The 21,654-nt window shown below is 37.0% G+C and overlaps 1 protein-coding gene across 10 annotated transcripts in view; it reads left to right on the top strand.

The window, feature by feature from the left end:
- The window catches only part of PREPL (prolyl endopeptidase like), an 84,684-nt gene that overhangs the window by 33,078 nt on the left and 29,952 nt on the right, over positions 1–21,654 (top strand). For all 10 annotated transcript variants that reach the window (XR_006215679.1, XR_006215680.1, XM_042981307.1 and 7 more), the window contains 5 exons: positions 4,384–4,600; positions 5,176–5,361; positions 13,530–13,727; positions 15,830–16,005; positions 18,818–19,034. Coding sequence is in view for 8 of the 10 variants with exons in the window: in XM_042981307.1 (XP_042837241.1) it covers positions 4,384–4,600; positions 5,176–5,361; positions 13,530–13,727; positions 15,830–16,005; positions 18,818–19,034 (994 nt within the window). In the remaining 2 variants the exon portion in view is untranslated. The remainder of the gene's footprint in view (positions 1–4,383; positions 4,601–5,175; positions 5,362–13,529; positions 13,728–15,829; positions 16,006–18,817; positions 19,035–21,654) is intronic.

Here is a 21,654-nt window from a genome sequence, read left to right as displayed (position 1 = left end):
CCCCTTTTTATTTTTTTATGTAGGCTATGCACCCATCGTGGGGCTTGAACTCATGACCCTGAGATTAAGAGTTGCATGCTCTACCGACTAAGCCAGCCAGGCACCCCTATTTGAGATACTTTTAATGTAAACACGTATCCCATAAACTTCCCTCATAGAAGTACTTTTATGTATCCCTTAAGATTTAGTATGTTCTATTTCTACTTTGATTTTTTCAAGATATTTTTGATTTTGATTTTTTTGACCCACTGCTTATTTAGCGGTATATTATTTCCATATATTTGTGAATTTTCCAGTTTTCTTCTTAATAGTTACTATTTTGATTGGAAAAAATACTTGGTATGATTTCAGTCTTCTCAAATTTTCTAATATTTGTCTTATGACTTAACCTATGATCTACCTACACAAGAATGTTGTTTGTGCACTTGAGAAGAATGTATTCAGCTGCTGTTGAATGGAATGGTCTACATATGTCTGTTTCATCCATTTTGTCTAAAGTATACATAGAGTCCACACCCAATTTTTTTTATTGATTTTCTGCCTGAATAATCTCTCCATTGCTGAAAGTGAGGTATTAACATCCCCTACTATTATTGTGGTGGTGTTATCTGTTTTTTGCTTAATATATTTAGGTGCTCTGATGTTGAGTGCGTACAGGCATACCTTGTTTTATTGCACTTCGCAGACTGCGTTTTTTTTAACATATTGAAGCAGGTCTATTGGCACCATTTTTCAACAGCACTTGCTCACTTCATGTCTTTGTTACATTTTGGTAATTATCACACCATTTCCAACTTTTTCATTGTTATTTGTTTATGGTGATCTGTGATCAGTGATTACAACTCCCTGAAAGTTAAGATAATGGTTAGCATTTTTTAGCAATAAAGTATTTTTTATTAAGGTATGTACATTGTGTTTTTAGACATAATGCTGTAACACACTTAACAGTTTACAATATAGTGTAAACATAACTTTTATCTGCACTGGAAAACCAAAAAATTCATTTGACTCACTTTTATCAGTGGTTCTGGAACCTACCCATATCTCCAAGGTATGTCTGTATATAGTTACAACTGTTATATCCTCTTAATTAACTGACCCATTTATCATTATATAATGGCTGCCTTTATCTGTTACAACTTTTGAGTTAAAGTGTATTTTCTTTGATATTAGTATAGCTACTCCTGTGCTCGATTGGTTTCCACTTACATGAAATTTCTTTTTACATCCCCTCATCTTGAGCCTGTATGTGTCCTTGAAACTGAAGTGAATCTCATAGGCAGTATATAGTTGGGTCTTCCTTTCTATCCATTCAGCCACTCTGTGCCATTTCATTGGAGAGTTTAATCCATTTACATTTAGAGTAATTATTCATAGGTGAGTACTTATTAATGCCATCTTATTGATGTTTTCTGGTTATTTTGTAGCTCCCGTGTTCCTTCCTCTCTCACTATCTTCCTTTGTGAATTTATGATTTTCCATAGTGTTCTGGTTTGAGTCCCTTCTCTTTTCTTTTGTATATCTGTTGTACATTTTTGCTCTGTGGTTACCATGACTTGTCTTCTCTTTCTAAGAAACCTGTTTCTGTAGAACCAGTTGTATTCTGACTTTCCTGTAACCAAATATCTGCCAAGTAGTTGACCAAGTAATTTATCTTTTGATTACCTGTGTCATCATCAAACAAAAATAAATAGATAAAAGTAAAATATTGAAAATAGCAAAGATAGCATTGAAAATAGCAAACTAGAGTAAGGAATTTGTCCTAAAACCATGTATTAAAACACATTAAGCTACAGTAGTTAATACAACCCGATAGACAAATAATAGAGATCAGAAGAGATAACTCAAAAATTTATATATATAAAAAATTATGTAAAAGGCATCACAGACCAATGAAAAACAGGTATAATTTTTTAATACTGTAGAAAAATAATTTTCATCATTTTATACATCAGCATACATTCCTAAAAGATTTAAAGAATCAATTGATAAAAATAAAACTATCCAGAAAACCTAGATGCCAGTAGTAAGTACTTCATTCGACTTGGTTGAAATATTTCCAAAACAGGGGCACCTGGGTGGCTCAGTTGGTTAAGCTTCCAACTTCAGTTCAGGTCACGATCTCATGGTTGCGGGTTCAAGCCCTACATCTGGCTTTGTGCTGACATCTCAGAGCCTGGAGCCTGCTTCAAATTCTGTGTCTCCCTCTCTCTCTGCCCCTCCCCTGCTTGTGCTCTGTCTCTCCCTCTCAAAAATAAACATTAAAAAAAAAAGATTAAAAAAAGATACTGCTTACATTAAATTCGTATTTCCATTCCTAAGGAATGGGTAAGTATTTATCATAGGGAAATAATTGTAAAGGTGAGGAAGGGGAAACTGTCTTCATGAATACGTTCCCTATTATATTCTTTATTACAATGAAACATTAAAATCTTAAGTTTTAAGAATTATAATAATTCAACCTAATAGAATATTAGGTAGCCATTAAAAATAATGATCACGGGGCACCTGGGTGGTTCATTCAGTTAAGTGTTCAATTCTTAATTTTGGTTTTTTCAACTCTTGATTTCAACTCTTGATTTCCAGTCTTCATGGTTTGTGAGATCGAGCTCCACGTCAGGCTCTGTGCTGACAGCATGGAGTCTGGGATTCTCTCCTTCTGTCTGCCCCTCCCCTACTCGTGTGCACATACTCTCTCTCAAAATAAAGAAACATTTTTTAAAATGACCATAAAAGATTGTAGTTAATGTGGGGGGAATACTAATATTATGTGAAGTCACAAATGCAGAATCCAAAATTGCATCTGTGTTTTATAGAAGTCCTGGAGCTGGAAAGTACAACATAGGAAATATAGTCAATAATATTGTAATAATGTTGTATGGTGACAGATGATGACTGCATTGCTGTGATGAACATTAAGTAATGGGTAGAGTTCTCTGATCACTATATTGTGTATCTGAACTAGTATAACATTATATATCAACTGTACTTCAGTAATTTAAAGTTTTTAAAATTTTTTTTAATGTTTATTTTTGAGAGAGCATGTGCGCACACTTGAGCGGGGAAGGTTCATGGAGAAAGGGAGGCAGGATCAGAAGTGGGCTCTGCAGATAGTGGAGAGCCTGATGTGGGGCCCAAACTCACAACCCATGAGATTATGACCTGAGCCAAAGTCAGACGTTTTTTAATTTAAAAATGAAACACAAGGGTGTCTGCGTGGCTCAGTCAATTAAGCATCCAACTCTTGATTTCAGCTCAGTCTCATGGTTTGTGAGACTGAGCCCCCTGTTAGGCTCTGCACTGATAGCTCAGAGCCTGCTTAGAATTCTCACCCTTCTCTTTCTCTCTGCCTCTCCTCCACTGGTGTGCACATTCTCTCAAAATAAATAAACATTTAAAAAAATAGTAAAACAAACAAAAAACACATATTGAGGTGCCTGGGTGGTTCAGTTGGTTAAGCATCTGACTGTTGGTTTCTGCTCAGGTCATGATCTCACGGTCATGAGATCGAGCCCCACATTGGGCTCCATGTGAAGCCTGCTTGGGATTCTGTCTCTCCCCCTCTCTGCCCCTCCACCAGTCGTGCACATGCTGTCTCTCTTTCTCACAAAATAAATATTTAAATAAACTTTAAAAAAATGAAACACATGCATGAAATACAAATAAAGGAGAAGGAAAAATAGAAAAAATAAACAGTTAACATTAATTTTTAAAATGTGTTTAGATTGCAAGCATTTTTCTTCCTGTTTGTGTTTCTGTTATTTCTATTTTGTTTTGTTATAAAACTGGGGGAAGGGGAGCATACAGAGGAAGAGCAAAGTAAATTCTGTGTCCCTCTTCTTTCCTACAATTACATATCTCCTCTAGGAAATTTATTTCCTCTTCCCACTAAAAAGCCTATAATCTATTAACGTGATTAAGTGAGAGAGGATACCTTTTGTGTACCTGAAAATGCATTTAGAAAAAGATGGATTGATGGATGCACAAATAATGTAATAAAGGAAATATAAGCAAATCATTGGTAATAATTGAATTTCAGTGGTGGGTGTATGGGTATTCACCTGACATGTTCAACTTCTGTAGTTTTGAAAATGTTCATAATAAAATGTTAGAGAAGAAATTCCTTTGAATACTTCCGTGGGGAAATGAGAAAAATAATAGTTTTTTTTTATTTTTTTTATTTTACAAGCAGTGTTCACTAAGGAGTTATTTTCTGTCTGCATTATAAATCAACATATGTATAGCAGGCAGTGAAATACTGTCATTAACAAAGTAACATGCCACTGAAATTTACTGGATTTCTCTCTCTCTCTCTCTCTCTCTCTCTCTCTCTCTCTCTCTCTCGGTCTCTTTCTGCGTGCGTGTGTGTGTGTGTGCACGCAGCTATTTTGTTTTCCTTTATCTTACAAAAGACAGTCGTTTCCTCACCATAAACATTATGAACAAGACTACTTCTGAAGTGTGGTTGATAGATGGCCTAAGCCCTTGGGACCCACCAGTACTTATCCAGAAGCGAATACATGGCGTCCTTTACTACGTTGAACACAGAGATGACGAATTATACATTCTCACTAATGTTGGCGAGCCTACAGAATTCAAGGTAATCCTGGATTCTCCTTGTCCCTATGTGGTCTGTTCAAAAGTATCACACTTCCATCAACAACATTCTTTACGCTAAGAGTTAACTGTTTTCGTAGACTTTTGGTAAACTGTAGAAATTGATGCTACCTTTCCATGCATAACCAATTCCGTTTCTCTTCCCTTAGATATAATGTCTCTACACTTTGTAATTATGCCTAAAAAGATTAGCAAATGAAACCTACTTTATCCTGATTATATCATTTATGAAAGCCAAACTGAATGATTTAAAAGAACAGACTTTTATAAATTCATGACCTTATAACTTACAATTTGGTATTGATCTCAGCTAGGCAGTTCTGCTGGTGCCAGCCAGGCTCCTTAGTGCATCCACAGTTAGCTCGCTAGCAAATGCCTTCACTCAAACATCCATTGGTTTGTTGTGAGGTAAGCAGTAGGCCGTGCTATCTCACCACACAGCAGGCTCCTTCACACGGTGATGGTCACACTGCAGCCCTGATGTGTTCTTTGGCTCTTCTGGATGCCGTGGTTATCACATTTTGTTACCTGGATCTCTTCTGACTTTGTTCCACACAGCTCATGAGAACAGCAGCTGATACCCCTGCCATTATGAACTGGGATTTATTTTTCACAATGAAGAGAAATACCAAAGTTGTAGACTTGGACATGTTTAAGGACCACTGCGTTCTATTCCTGAAGCACAGCAATCTACTTTACGTTAATGTGATTGGTCTGGCTGATGACTCGGTTCGGTCTCTGAAGGTAAGTTTAATTCTACATCCAGTTCAGTGTAACAGAACATCACATTTTGAGTGATAGCAACATACTGTTTCTTGAGTGGAATTTAATTTCAATGAAACTTGGCATACTGGATCTTTTCATACTGGATCTTAGGGGGTTTATTTTAAAATTACTTGGAGGACCTCACTTTTAGTAAAGTTTTACTTAAAACATGAACTTCAGAAGTAGAGTTCAGTGTCACGTTCCTCTTCCCACCTATCGCTATATATCATCCATCTCTACAACTTGACGTATACTAATCACTCAGGCCAACTTGCCGGCTAGAGCCTGACCCACTGCTGCTGCTCCCATCCCACACCCCCCCGTGGGGATAGGAGGCATGCCCACCATATTTCTGCCTTTGCAGAAATACCCTCTTCTTTTTGTTCGTTTTCTTACCTGTGGGGGTTGCGGAAGGGACCAAGAAACCTTTGGTCTCTTTCAGTAAGGGGTGGCAGTGGTCTCCACTGCAGCACAGCTGTGAATGGTGGCACATCTGCCTGGCAGGCTGACTTGCTGATATTGCCTGTGGCTGCCAGAAAAGATAATCTGCCTCCACAAGTGAACTTCTTAAAATTGGTGAATGCCAGCCTTACAACCCCATTTTAAAGCAGCATTGACATGTAGGTTAGGGGCGCCTGGGTGGCTCAGTCAGTTGAGCATCCGACTTCGGCTCAGGTCATGATCTCATGGTCTGTGAGTTGGAGGCCCACATCGGGCTCTGTGCTGACAGCTCAGAGCCTGGAGCCTGCTTCGGATTCTGTGTCTCCCTCTCTCTCTGCCCCTCCCTGGCTCATACTCTGTCTCTCTCTGTCAAAGATAAATAAACATTAAAAAAAAAATTTTAAAAACATGTAGGTTAGAAAACAGGTGCTGAAGGGAACGGGAAAGGCCTCCATTTTACTTGATATGGAAAGAGTTGTTAAAACAGTTGACCACTTATACCTAGTTTGAGGACCTAGCCAAAATGGAGAGAGAAATGCCATTTGAGCATCTTGTTTGGTTAAATTTTATCCCAAATAATTGAAATCATTACTTTTTTTCTTTTTTAAGTTTATTTATTTTGAGATTTAGTTTGAGCATAGGGAAGGGCAGAGAGAGGGGGAGAGAGACAATCCCAACCAGGTTCCTTGCTCAGCAGAGCCCAACATAGGGGTCAGTCTCACAACTGCAAGATCACTACCTAAGCCAAAATCAAGAGTCAGACACTTGACTGACTGAACCACCCCAGCTCCCCATTTTCTTTATATATTTTAGATACTAACCCTTTATCGGATATATCATTTGCAGATATCATCTCCCATTCTGTAGGTTGCCTTTTAGTTTGTTGTTTCCTTTGGTTTATTTTTGCTTTTCCTTTCCCTTCCCTTGTCTAGAAAAAAAGTTGCTATGGCCAGTGTCAGAGAAATTACCTCCTGTGCTCTCTTCTAGAATATCTATGGTTTCACGTCTCACATTTAGGTCTTTAATCAATGTTGAATTTGTTTTTGTATATGGTATAAGAAAGTGGTCCGGTTTCATTCTTTTGCATGTTTTCCCAGCACCATTAGTTGAAAAGACTGTCTTTTTCCCATTGGATATCACTTCCTGCTTTGTCAAACATTAATTTACCATATAGTTGTGGGTTTATTTCCGGTTTTTCTTTTCTGTTCTGTTGATCTGTGTATTTTTGTGCCAGTACCTACTGTTTAGATCACTACAGCTTTGTGATATAACTTGAAATCCAGAACTGTGATGCCTCCAGCTTTCCTTGTCTTCTTCAAGATAGCTTTGGCTATTTGGAGTCATTTGTGGCTCCATACAAATTTTAGGATTGTTTGTTCTAGTTTTGTGAAAAATGCTGTTAGTATTTTGATAGGGATTGCATTAAATGTGCAGATTGCTTTGGTAGTATAGACATTTCAACAATATTTTTTTTTTTTCCAATCCATGAGCATGAAATGTCTTTCCATTTGTGTCATCTCTAATTTCTTTCATCAGTGTTATAATTTAGAGTTTTCAGAGTCTAGATGTTTTACCTCTTTAGGTTTATTCCTAGGTATCTTATTATTTTGGGTGTAATTGTAAATTGGATTGTTTTCTAAATTTCTCTTTCTGCTGCTTCATTATTGGTGTATACAAATGCAACAGATTTCTGTAGATTGATTTTGTATCCTGCAACTTTACTGAGTTCATTTACTAGTTCCAGCAGTTTTTTTGGTGGAGTCTTTCAAGTTTTATATTTATAGTATCATGTCATGTGCAAATAGTGAAAATTTTACTTTTTCCTTACTGATTTGGATGCCTTTTATTTCTTTTTGTTACCTGATTGTTGTGGCTAGGACTTCTAGAACTCTGTTGAATAAAAGTGGTCAGAGTGAACATCCTTATCTTGTTCCTGATCTTAAGGAAAGGCTCTCAGTTTTTCCCCATTTAGGATGATGTTAGCTGTGGGTTTTTAATAAAGGGCCTTTATTATGTAGAGCTAAGTTCCTTCTAAACCTACTTTGTTGAGGTTTTTTTTTTAATCATAAATGGACATTGTCCTTTGTCAAATGCTTTTTCTGCATCTACTAAAATGATCATAGGGTTCTTATCCTTTTTCTTACTGATGTGGTATATATCACGTTGATTGATTTGTGAATATTGAACCACTCTTGCAACCCAGGAATAAATCCCACTTGGTCATGGTGAATGATGTTTTTAATGTATTGTTGGATTCGGTTTGCTAGTATTTTGTTGAGGATTTTTGCATCTGTGTTCATCAGGAATTTTGGCCTGTAGGTCTCTTTTTATGGTGTCTTTGTGTGGTTTTGGTATCTGAGTAATGCTGTCCTCATAGAATGAATTTAGAAGTTTTCTATTTTTTTTTTGGAATAGTTTAAGAATAGGCATTAACTGTTCTTCATATGTTTGGTGGAATTCATCTGTGAAGCTATCTGCTCCTGGCCTTTTGTTTGTTTTTTTAATTCCTGATTCAATTTCATTGCTGGTTATCAGTCTGTTCAAATTTTTTTATTTCTTTCTGTTGCAGTTTCAGTAGGTTGTATATTTCTAGGAATTTTTCCATTTCTTATAGGTTGTCCAATTTTTTGGCATAATTTTTCATAATATTCTTTTATTGTTTGTATTTCTATGGTATTTGTTGTTATTTCTCCTCATTTGTAGTTTTATTTAGTTGGGTCCTTTCTCTTTTTTTTCTTGAGAAGTCTGGCTAGAGGTTTATCAACTTTAGTGATTTTTTTTTTTTCCAAAGAACCAGCTCCTTGTTTCATTGATCTGTTCTATTGTAGTTGTTTGGTTTCTGTATCGCTTATTTCTGCTCTAATCTTTATTATTTCCTTCCTTCTGCTGGTAATTAGGTTTTGTTTGTTCTTTTTCTAGCTCCTTTAGGTGTAAGGTTAGGTTGTTTATTTGAGATATTTCTTGCTTCTTACAGTTGGCCTATATTGCTGTAAATTTCCCTCTTAGAACCACTTTTGCTGCATCCCAAAGGTTTTGAACCATTGTGTTTTCATTTTCATTTGTTGCCATGTACTTTTTTTATTTCTTTTATTTCCTGGTTGACCCATTCATTGTTTAGGAGCATGTTATTTAACCTCCATGTATTTGTAGTCTTTCCAGATTTTTTTCTTACAGATTTTTTTCTTTTAGTTTCATAGTGTTGCAGTCAGAAAAGATGCATGGTATGACTTTGATCTTTTAAAATTTGTTGAGGCTTGTTTTGTAGCCTAATAAGTGATCTGTTCTGGAGAATGTTCCATGTGCACTTGAAAAAACTGTGTATTCTGTTTTAGGATGGAATGTTCTGAATAGATCTGTCTGTTAAATCCATCTAATCCAGTGCATCATTCAAAGCCATTGTTTCCTTGTTGATTTTCTGTTTAGTTGATCTGTCTATTGATGTAAGCGGGGTGTGAAAGTGCCCTACTGTTGTTATATTATTACCAATTAGTTCCTTTATGTTTCTTACTAACTGTTTTATGTATTTGGGTGCTCCTGTGTTGGATGCATACATTTTATAATCATTATATCTTCCCGTATTGTTCCCTTTATGATTATATAGTGTCCTTCTTTGTCTCTTGTTACAATCTTTGTTTTAAAATCTATTTTGTCTGATCTCAATATTACTACTCCAGCTTTTCTTTGACATCCATTTGCATGATCAGTGTTTCTCCATTCCCTCACTTTCAATCTGCAGGTGTTTTTAGATCTAAAATGAGTTTCCTGTAGGTAGCATATGGATGGGTCCTGGTTTTTATCCATTCTGTCACCCTGTGTCTTTTGATTAGCGCATTTAGTCCATCTAGTTTTAAAGTATTTGTTGATAGATATGTATTTATTGCCATTTTTACTTGTTTTGTAGTTATTTCCGAAGTTTTTCTCTGATCCTTCTCTTTCTTTCAGGGTTTGCTGGTTTTCTTTAGTGATATATTTGGATTTCTTTCTTCTTTATTCTTTGTATATTTATTAGTAGTTTTTGATTTGTGGTTACCATTAGGTTTTTATATAGCCTCTTTTGCTTATAGCAGAAGTCTATATTAATTTGATTGTCGTTTAAGTTTGAACCAGTTCTTTACCCCTCCCCTCCCCAAGTTTTAGATATATGGTGCCATATTCTACATTGTTTTATTTTGTGAGTTCCTTGACTGATTCTTTACAGAAATATTTGTTTTTACTGGTTTTGTGTTTCCTAGCTTCATACTATCTTTTTTTGGTCTTTCCTTTTCACTCAGAATCCCCTTTAATATTTCTTGCAGGGCTGGTTTTATGGTCATGAACTCTTTCAGTTTTTATTTGGGAAACTCTTTGTATCTCCTTCTATACTGAGTGATAGCCTTCCTGGATATAGTATTCTTGGATACAAGTTTTTCCTATTCAGCATTTTGAATACATCATGCCACTCCTTTCTGGCTTGGAAAGTTTCGCTGAAAAAACCACTGATAGCCTTATGGGGTTTCCTCTGTATATAACTGTCTTCTTTTGTCTTGCTACATTCATTCATTCATTTATTTTTAATGTTTATTTATTTTTGAGAGAGAGACAGAGTGCAAGTGGGGAACAGGGAGAGAGAGAGGGAGACACAGAATCCAAAGCAGGCTCCAAGCTCTGAGCTGTCAGCACAGAGCCTAATGTGCAGCTTGAACCCACAAACCATGAGGTGATGACCTGAGCTGAAGTCATACGCTTAACTGACTGAACCACCCAGGTACCCCTTGACTTGCTACTTTTAATATTTTTTCTTTATCACTATATTTTGCCATTTTAATTACAGTATGCCTTGCTATGGATCTGCTTTTGTTGATTTTTATCCGGGGAGGGGTGGTGGTTCTCTGTGCATCCTGGATCTGGATTTCTTTCTCTTTCCTTCTCCAGATTAGGTAAGTTTTCATCTATTGTTTCTCAAATTCTCTGCCCTCTTTTCTTCATCTTCTTATGGGACTCCTAGAATACAACTGTTATTATGTTTGATGGAGTCACTGAGTTCCCTAAGTCCATTCTCATTTTCCATAATTCTTTTTTCTCTCTTTTGTTCAGCTTGATTACTTTCCATTACTCTGTCTTCTAGGTAATTAATTAGTTCCTCTGCTTCCAGCCTGCTATTCATTGTATCAAGCACGTTTCTCATTTTGTTTATTGAACCCTTTATCTCTGGTATATTATTCCTTATCTGTGCTAATAGTTTCACTGATGTCCACCATTCTTTTCTCAAGTCTGGTGAGTATCCTTACGATCATTGCTTTAAATTCTTCATCAGGCATATTACTTATATCTGTTTCACTTAAATCTCTGGCTTTTTGTTCATTTGAGACAAAGCGTGTCTTCTCATTTTGTCTAAGTTTCTATGCCTATTTCTGTGTGAGGAAAGTCAACTACATCTCTTGTTCTTGAGGGTAATGGCTTTATGAAGAAGAGGTCCTATGGTGTCCTGCAGTATAATGTCCTCTGTTCTCCAGGCCCTGATGCTTCCAGGAATGTCTCCAGTGGAACATCATATCTGTAATTTATTCTATATCCTCTCTTTATTTCCTGACCCTTTGCAACCTGTAGTACCTTTTGGGCTTTGTTACAGTGTTTTGAGTCATCAACACATAGAATCAATACTACATTATATATTAGGTTCTACTTAAAGAAAATTTTATAGATCAGAGCCTTTCATGAACTGGATAATACTGATTAATATGCAGGGACAATGCCATACACAAAGGACAAAATCTGTAAGCCAGACTATATTATAAAATATTTCTGTATGTAACATCTCCGCCTAGTAGGCACTTCACTAAAAGATCTTTTTAAACTCCATCTGGGCAACAGAAATGTAAAATCCTTAATATATTTGCCTCCTATCTTTGGTCATCATATTACCAGTTTTTCCTGGTAATTTTTTTTCACAAAAAGAAGCTATGATAATTTAATTGGTTATGATAATTTAAGCAAATCTTGGGGAGATTTTTTGCTTTGTACTAATATCAGTTCACATGGAGGCATTTGCACACTTGGGCCAGTTTTCTTTCAGTGAGATAGATGACTACGATTGCTGGTAGGATGCTAGCGCTGAACCTGTTTCTTTCGTGTATCAAAGAAATATCTGCATATCACCTAGCCAATTTATCATTATTCTTGGGTGCTGTCCATTAACATACCCAGATAGTACTGCAGGTTTCTCAGTAGGAAATGCGGTTTAAGATATCCTTGAGATGGCTAACATTTATTTCTGGACAACTAGAACTAGACAAACTAGAACAGTTTTTGTTATGGTAAAACTTTACCCTTGGTCCCAGTACTTTAAGAAATACACCCAAAAGAGTTATTTATTGGAACCGCTTGGTTTGAAACTATGACCACTTACCACATGGGGCACATGGAAACTCTTTTAAAGTTTCACCAAAGGACAGAAAAATTTGTGCCTCTGTGGACTTAGGCATCATGTACCCTCTTTCTGACACCTGGTTACAACATGAGTAGTGAGAAGCGGTGGTGGTTTTTCCCAGCAAGGTCTCCATTTACTCACTCCCATTTATGCTTCCAGACTTCACAACTTTGATGTGCCACATGCTTCTTTCCGTTTTATGCCTTTCACTTAAGTAGACAGATTATCCTTGAACATAATTCTCAGTCTGAGGACAGTAAGTTAGGAACTCTCTTTGAGAGATATTTTGAATATATATTCTTGGAGTGTTTCAGGAAGATAGATTCTTTGGACAAATAGTAAGACATATGCTCTGTGAACATAAACTCTGGCTATAGTTTCTACAGGTTAGATGATGCACTCTTTATCTTTATGCACACAGCCCCCACCTACCCTTTTTGAATAATGCCAACCTGTGACATTGCTGTGCCAAGACCTCTGATTTTCTTTCTACAATTACTCGGGAAAGGAAAGGCAATTTTCTTTTAATGTTCTGACTCTCAGTACCATTTCTTATATTCTGCCAGCCTGCTTACCACAATTCTTTGAAAGGTGTAAGAGGGATGTTAGTGGCAGGCTTGAAACTGGACCCTGCTGCTCTGAGAGAATAAATTTTGATTCCTTTCCTTTTTTCTTAAAGTGAAGAATCCTAATCATAATAGCTGTGAGTTTCTCAGAGTGTATGTGCCAGGAAAGGTTTTGTTCTGCACAACAGTTAGCCTGGGGGCTGAAGTTAGAAACAGATTGTAAATGCTTTAGTGCTGCTGAGTGAGTTTGTAGCCCTGGCATGATAACTGTCACCACTGTGGCTGTCTAGGCCGCAGGGGAAGGGCTGGTGGGTAAATCATTAAAAAAACACCTGAGCGAGATTTCATGTTCTCTGAGAACGGAGATCTGGAGATGTTGCCGGGTTCTGGAATTATTTGATTTGCTCTTATTCTTAACCATTTTACTATTCACTTCCCAAGTTTATACCCAAAATAAATGGCTTTATTAAAGGAGATTCTGTATAAATCCAGAGTCATGATAAACCATTTTCCTATAATTTTTCCTTATTTTATTGGTCATTAATGTGGAGTCCTGTTCATTTGTTACTTGAAATATATTCTGTTGTGCTGAAATAATAGTTAAATGAGGAATTACTTATAATGGATAAAAGTAAACTTGATGTCCACATCATCTTGTTTGTAGCTGACTCAGAAATTTAATTAATGATACTTAGTGTGTAGATAAAGAGTAAAAATAACTTTTATTTCTTTAGCTTCCTCCTTGGGCCTGTGGATTCATAATGGATACAAATTCAGACCCAAAGAACTGCCCCTTCCAGCTTTGCTCTCCAATACGTCCCCCAAAATACTATACATACAAGTTTGCAGAAGGCAAACTGTTTGAGGAAACTGGGCACGAAGACCCAATCACAAAAACTAGTCGTGTTTTACGTCTAGAAGCCAAAAGCAAGGTAAGTCTTTGTAATCCCAACTCTGAGCCCCCATCTACTGCATTCATACTACTTGTCAAGCATTGTGCAGTTGCTGCTGGTGTTACATTAGCATGGGTTTCTGAAGTGGATCTCACATACCACAGTAAGACCCAAATGATCTTAAGGGATCCATGGATTTTTTTTTTTTTTAAATACTCCCGTATTTATTTTAACATGGCTTAGAAAATGTATAGCTAGCACGTCAAGTCATTGATTTCATCAAGGCTTGTTAATATTTGAATTTTGAATGTGAATTTTGAAAGTTGACTTAAAGAAATTGTCAAAGTTGGTTTCTAGGTAATGGCAAAAAATTGTGAAGGTGGTAAGCAGTTGACTAGAGTGCTTGAATCTGGTAGGGAAGATGATTGATGTTGAAGGAGTAAGTGCTAATGTACTGACTGCTGCAAAGGACGCCGTGTTGAGTACAGTGGAAACATGGCACAGGGACCTTACCTAGGCTGGAGGGATCACTGAAGGCTTCTGAGAAAGTGATGTCTCAGGTAAAACCTCAAGGATGATTAAGAATTAAACTAGAAAAGGGGCAGGAGGAATACATTTGTGTAGAGGCTCTGAATTGAGGGAGAAATGGTACTTTCAAGAAGTAGAAAGGAAGGGGTGCCTGGTTGACTCAGTTGCAAGAGGATGCAACTTTTGATCTCAGGGTTGTGAGCTCAAGCCACATGTTGGGTGTAGAGATTACTTAAATAAATTTTTTTTTTAAGTAAAGGAGGACAATATGGCCAAAGTGTAGAGTAAAAGAGGTAAGACTGAGGGCAGAGTGAAAAGTATAAAAGAAAATTTGTGCAAGTGGGGAACAAATTAATAAACTGTGGCCTTTGGATTTAAGGAATTTTCAGACCTTGACATATCAAACATCAGATAATTTCATATGTGTTGGCAATGAATTATGACACAGCCTTTTTGTCTTTATGAATTTTTTTCTTCGTTGATTTTCTTTTAAATCTTTATTTAAGTGTATTTTTTTAATAATACAAGAGCAATACACATTTCTTAGAATAAATACAAACATGCAGAATGTACAAAGTTTAGATGACTACTTTTCAGTTCCATTTGCTGTACCTCTTAGATATAATTATTGTTTACCATTTATTGTATCACTTTCCAGATTTTTGTGTTTGGTTTTTTGTCAACAGAATATGTTTACAGGGGCGCAGTCAGTTGAGCTCAGTCAGTTGAGCATCCGAATTCAGGTTAGGTAATGATCTCACGGTTCGTTAGTTCAAGCCCCATATCAGGTCCTCCACTCCCAGCGCAGAGCTGGCTTCAGATCCTCTGTTCCCCCCTCTCTCTCTGCCCCTCCCCCTCTTACACTCAAAAAGAAAAGAAAAAAATATATATGTTTAGGCTTTGTTTTGCTTTAGAAATGTGTAACTGTACTATATACCAATCCATCAAAATGTTGTAGTTATCATATCCTAAGTGGAAAGAACAGTGAAACTAAGTGAAATTCTGGCACTTAATGGTTGAGGATTCTGCCTATAGAGGACAGAAAATTGAGCAGTTAAAACTTCTTTAGTCAGCCTATTTGTAAATACGCAAAGATGTGAAATGTCAGTATCTAGCCATAGGTGTGGGGAAATTAACTATGCTAGTACGTCTAATTTTGGTAGCTATATTTTGACTTAATCTTGAAAGAAAAAAATTACAGTAATAGTAGGTAGTAAAGAACTCTTTAAAATCACTTAACTGTCTTGGAAAGCTGCATTTCATAAAATGTTTTCAAGCCTGAGTTTTGCTGCTCTTTTCTAGTTAGCATTATGGGTCAGCAGAATAGCTAAAAATGGGGATGAACCATGATGTATTTTTAAAGACCTTAACCATAACTCTGTTGTCCTTTTTTTTTTTTTTCTTTTTTTTTTAAGTAATTTCTATACCCAACGTGAGGCTTGAACTCACAACTCTTAAGAGTCACATGCTCCACCAAGTGAGCCAGCCAGGAGCCCCTCCGTTGTCTCCATTAAATGAAGTTTGTATTCAACATCAGTAAGCAATGCATAAAATTAGGGATAAACTGTTTTAAAAAACTTCTTTTACATTGCGTAGTAACTCTTCATTTCCAGGATGGAAAATCAGTGCCAATGACTATTTTCCACAAAACGGATTCTGAGGACTTGCAGAAGAAACCTCTCCTGGTACATGTATATGGAGCTTATGGAATGGACTTAAAAATGAATTTCAGACCTGAAAGACGGGTGTTGGTGGATGATGGATGGATATTAGCATATTGCCACGTTCGGTGAGTCAACACATTTTACCTGGCACATGAGTGTTGTGACAGATGTCCAGAACAATGCTATATCAGGGAGGAAAGTTTATTTTCTCATTTGTGTTATTGAATTTATGTATTCCTAAACATGTGCTGATAGAAGCTGATTTAACAGACTAGCTGATCCAGAAAGCAAAAGGGTAGATTTTTAGGATCTTGCACCAGATTTTTTTTTTTTTTTTTTTTTTTTTTTTAATTCTATTGAGACCTCTTTACTTTGGGCAAAAATGAGACCTGAAAGCAAAGCAGTAGGTATATAGTAAATAACAGTAAAACAAGCGACAGCTTTGATGATCACTTTAGAATAGCAAGTATTTAACACATTTTGAAATTAAGTCTATGAATGAGCTATTCTTTCTTTTTCTTTTTTTTATATATAATTTATTGTCAAATTGGTTTACCCAGTGCTCATCCCAAAAGGTGCCCTCCTCAATGCCCGTCACCCCTTTCCCCTCTCCCCTCTCCCCCACCCCCCATCAACCCTCACTTTGTTCTCAATATCCAAGAGTCTCTTATGGTTTGCCTCCCTCCCTCTCTGTAACTTTTTTCCCCCCTTCCTCTCCCCCATGGTCTTCTGTTAAGTTTCTCAGGATCCACATATCAGTGAAAACATATGGTATCTGTCTTTCTCTGCCTGACTTTTTTTTCACTTAGCATAATACTCTCCAGTTCCATCCATGTTGCAACAAATGGCCAGATTTCATTCTTTCTCATTACCACATAGTATTCCATTGTATATATATAAACCATTATCTTCTTTCTTTGTCAGTTGATAGACATTTAGGCTGTTTCCATAATTTGGCTATTGTTGAAAGTGCTGCTGTAAACATTGGGGTACAAGTGCCTCTATGCATCAGCACTCCTATATCCCTTGGGTAAATTCCTAGCAGTGCTATTGCTGGATCATAGGATAGATCTATTTTTAATTTTTTGAGGAACCTCCACACTGTTTTCCAGAGCGGCTGCACCAGCTTGCATTCCCACCAACCGTGCAAGAGGGTTCCCGTTTCTCCACATTCTCGCCAGCATCTATAGTCTCCTGATTTGTTCATTTTAGCCACTCTGACTGGCATGAGGTGGTATCTCAGTGGTTTTGATTTGTATTTCCCTGGTGAGGAATGACGTTGAGCATGTTTTCATGTGCCTGTTGGCCATCTGGATGTTTTCTTTAGAAAAGTATCTATTCATGTCTTCTGCCCATTTCTTCACTGGCTTATTTGCTTTTCAGGTGTGGAGTTTTGTGAGTTCTTCATAGGTTTTGGATACTAGCCCTCTATCCGATATGTCATTTGCAAGTATCCCATTCCATCAGTTGCCTTTTAGTTTTGTTGATTGTTTCCTTTGTGGTTGCACCAGATTTTTAGAATTCATGTACCAGTCTGTGTACTCTGACTTCATTTTATTTTAGCTGTTTTCCAGACACAAATAATATTTTATGTTTCTGCTTAAAATCCTTCTCCATCTCCCTGTCTCCAAAATAAAATCCAAACTCCTTACTTATAGTATTTAACATCCTAATGATCTGGCTTATCTCTGTAGTGAGATCTTTCATTACTGCCCAGACACACCCTGCACTCCAGCCCTGTTACATCCTTTCAGATGACACTTGCTCCTCTCTGCCTTTGCACATACTGTGTCTTGATGTTTTCCCTTTCTTTGTGCGTCTCATATTTTCATATTCTCATATTCTTCCTCCAAGACTCGGATTAGGTATCCTCTCCTTCTTAAGCATTTGTTTTAAGAAGTATATACCCCTAACCTAATAAGTGGATGTTCTTTCTACTGTTTCTGTGATAACCTGCAGTACACTTGTGTGAAAGCAGCAACCACATGGTTGGCAGCTGTTTTCTTTCCCCCCAAAATTATGATCTTCAGGCAGAAGATTTTTGCGTGTGTGTGTGTGTGTGTGTAGATTTTTTTTTTTTTAAGAAAGTTGATTTGTGGGGTGCCTGGGTGGTTCAGTCAGTCAAGTGTCTGACTTTGGCTCAGGTCATGATTTCATGGTTTGTGGGCTTCGAGCCCCGCGTCGGGCTCTGTGCTCAGAGCCTGGAGCCTGCTTCAGATTCTGTGTCTCCCTCTCTTTCCGCCCCTCCCCCACTTGTGCTCTGTCTCTCAAAAATAAGTAAACGTTAAAAAAAATTTTTTTAAGAAAGTTTATTTGTAATCTTGTATCATTTAACCTAATGATTCTCAGCTCTGGGTGTACAGTCATCTGAGGACCTTTTGCTTTTTTATATTTTTAAGGCCAACATTTAGCACAATACCTGAGAAGCAGAAGCAGCAACTCAAAACATATTTGTTGAGGGAGACCTGACTGGCTTAGAGCATGCTGAGTTTATTGATCCTTGGGTCACGAGTTTAAGCCTCATGTTGGGCATAGAGCTTACTTTGAATGAATGAATGAGTGAATGAGTGAGCGGAAAAGAGAAAATGACAAATGACTCTTATTTTTTTATAAAAACATATTTCTGGAACCCATTTTTGACTGTCTCTTAACAGGGATTGATGAACCCTTTCTCTGAAAAACTAAATAGTAAATATTTCAGGCTTTGTAGGCCACCTATGGTCTCTGTTGTATATTCCTCATTGTTTTTTGTTGTTGTTTTTTCTCCCAACCTTTAAAAATAAACCGTTCTTAGCTCTAACGCCATTTAAAAAAAAAAAAACAAAAAAAAACAGGCCTCCTGGTAGATGTTGCCCACCGGCTATTGTTTGCTGACCCTGAAATATATCATTAATATTTTTTTCCCCACTAAAAAATTTTTTTGCCCTTTAATTTCAGGGGTGGTGGTGAGTTAGGCCTCCAGTGGCACGCTGATGGCCGTCTAACTAAAAAACTCAATGGCCTTGCTGACTTAGAGGCTTGCATTAAGACGCTTCATGGCCAAGGCTTTTCTCAGCCAAGTCTAACAGCCTTGACTGCTTTCAGTGCTGGAGGGGTGCTTGTGGGAGCATTGTGTAATTCTAATCCAGAGCTCCTAAGAGCTGTGACTTTGGAGGTGAGTATACTTTGTCTCTTCTATTTACAAAGTGGGAAAGTGGGAAAGCCCTAGGATGCTCTATAAAAAATATTTGTTATATCTTTTCACATTTCTCTCTCTCTCTCAAATAAATATTTTTAAAGAAGTTGCTAACATATTTACTAGCATAGGGAGTATAACAAACTTTAAAATTTTAAACACAGAATTGTAGCTCTGGGAAAACTTCTAAACTTAATCTAACTGCTTATCCTTTATTTATCCCTTCTTCCTGGACAGTGTTATTAATCATTGAGAATTTCCACTGAAGGATATTAATGGCTATCCTCATTGACCATTTCTTATTTTTAAGAACATGTAGAGTTGGTAGAAAAGAGCAAAGGATATATGACTCACCAGTTCCAGGGACTCAGGCAGAGCACACTGTGACTCTGGAATTCATGAAATCCGTTGCCTGTGCTGCCCATCAACCTTTTAGTCCTGGATGTAGGGGCTCTCTGTTTTTTAGATACTCCATTCTTAAAGGTCTTTAAGGGGTAGTTTTTCTGTACTTTAATTGAAATATCTTGCTTTATTCTTAAAAGTCTCTACAGTTGACCTTTGAACAACATGGGGGCCAGGGGCACAGACCTATCCCCATCCCCATCCCCGTGCAGTCAGAAACCCATGATAAACTTTGGACTCCCCAAAAACTTAACTGCAAATAGCCTCCTGTTGAGCAGAAACTTTACCAATAACGTAAGCAGTCGATCAACATGTTTTGTATATTCTGTGTATCACATACTATGTTCTTACAATAAGTTAGAGATAAGAAAATGTTATTAAGATCATAAGGAAGAGAAAAAAATGTTTGTACAGTACTGTGTGTATATCTATTGAAAAAATCCAGATGTAAGTGGACTTGCATAGTTCGAACCTATGTCACTCAAGGGGCAACTGTATAGTCTTCCTGGTGTCCAAAATTATGACGTTCTATTAAAGCAGCTCATTTCACCTTCATCACTGTGCTCCTGGTTAGGTACTCTAGAAAATAATGACCGGAATGGAGAGAGCATATTATTTTCAGGTTTCTTTTATTGTGAGGATGGGGGTATATACACTGTGGACTTGTAAATAAGTGTTAAATAATCCTCATCTGTAAATCTACTTTTTTAAGTAGAAATGCTAAATATAGAGGGGGGAATCTATATACAAAGATAATAATAGCAAAGCTATTTACAATATAAAGAGAATACAACTGGTCTGTGACTTTTAGAAATTAGAAAGGAAATAATCAAAAAGTATATGAATATTCATCCCACGTTGCTTATTAGAGTCAACCTGTAAATATCCAACAATAGAGAATTCATAGTTTTAATTAGAAGTACCAAATACCAGCTCTACTTTAAGCAGAAAAGGGATTTATTAAAAGGTGGTGGGGAGGAGCAGGTATAGTACCAGTCTTAGAGGCTGCACAGCCAGAAACATGTCCAAAATACACCATAAAACTGCCCCAGTGAAGCTATCACTGCCACCACTGCTGCGTACAAGTCCCCTCATACTGCCAGTGCTCCTTCTAAAATCTCAATATAAATGTGGCACGTTTGCCAGAGGAAATTCTCTATGGTCCCTACTTCTTTGAGTCACTAACTTGCCATTCAAAGTTTGGAGCACATTATGTCTGATTTGGTAGACCCAGGCCATGTAGTTATACTCCACAACTGCAGGGAAAACTAAGAAAGGAAATAACGGGGCATTTAGTACCTCCGTAGTGAGAGGCAGGCTTTGCCTCATAAGGTTAGGGATAGTCTAAATGCAAAAAAGGAGTTCAGATTCTAGGCAGCTGGAAGGAATTGCATTTGCCTACTAGGTTAATGCCAATACAAGAGAAAGCTGAAAAGCATGTTAACAGAATACTATAAGCTAAGTGGAAAAAAGCAGCTGCCGTTTTACTAAATGTTTTAATACTGGCTTTAAGCCAGTGAGTGATTTTTTTCTTATTTCAATTTGGATACTATCTAGACTTTCTTCAATCAACATTTATTACCCATATTTTAAGGTAAAATGTCCAACTGATAAAGTAGGGTTTACTCATGTGTTGGGGTTTTTTTAATAATTTTTAATGGTGATAAAATAACAAAATTTACCATCTTAACTATTTTTACATGTATAGTTCAGTAGTGTCCAGTATGTTCACATTGTTGTGGAACCAGTCTCCAGAACTCTTTCCACCTCGCAAAGCCAAAACTCTACGCTCATTGAATAGCAACTCCCCAGTTCCCCCTTCCCCTCAGAACCATCACTCTCCTTTATGTCTCTGAATTAGAATACCTGTACCTCCCGTAAATGGAATCGTACATATTTGTCTTTTTGTAACTGACTTATTTCACTTAGAGATATCCTCAAGTCCCCAAGGTCCATCCGTTATTGTAGCATATGTCAGAATTTCCTTACTTTATAAGGCCGAATAATAAATAATCTGTTGTGTCATTGTGTATATTTTGCTTACCCGTTTATCCACCATTGGACACTGGGTTGCTTCCGCCTTTTGGCTGTTGTGCATAATGCTGCTGTGACTATGGGTGTACTCTTCAAGACTCTGATTTACGTAGGAATATATTTGCTGGATCATATGGTAATTCTAAGTTTGATTTTTTTGAGA

Source organism: Panthera tigris, chromosome A3, assembly GCF_018350195.1.
Source record: "Panthera tigris isolate Pti1 chromosome A3, P.tigris_Pti1_mat1.1, whole genome shotgun sequence".
Taxonomy (NCBI): Eukaryota; Metazoa; Chordata; class Mammalia; order Carnivora; family Felidae; genus Panthera; species Panthera tigris.
This window is presented reverse-complemented; position numbering and strand designations above follow the sequence as displayed.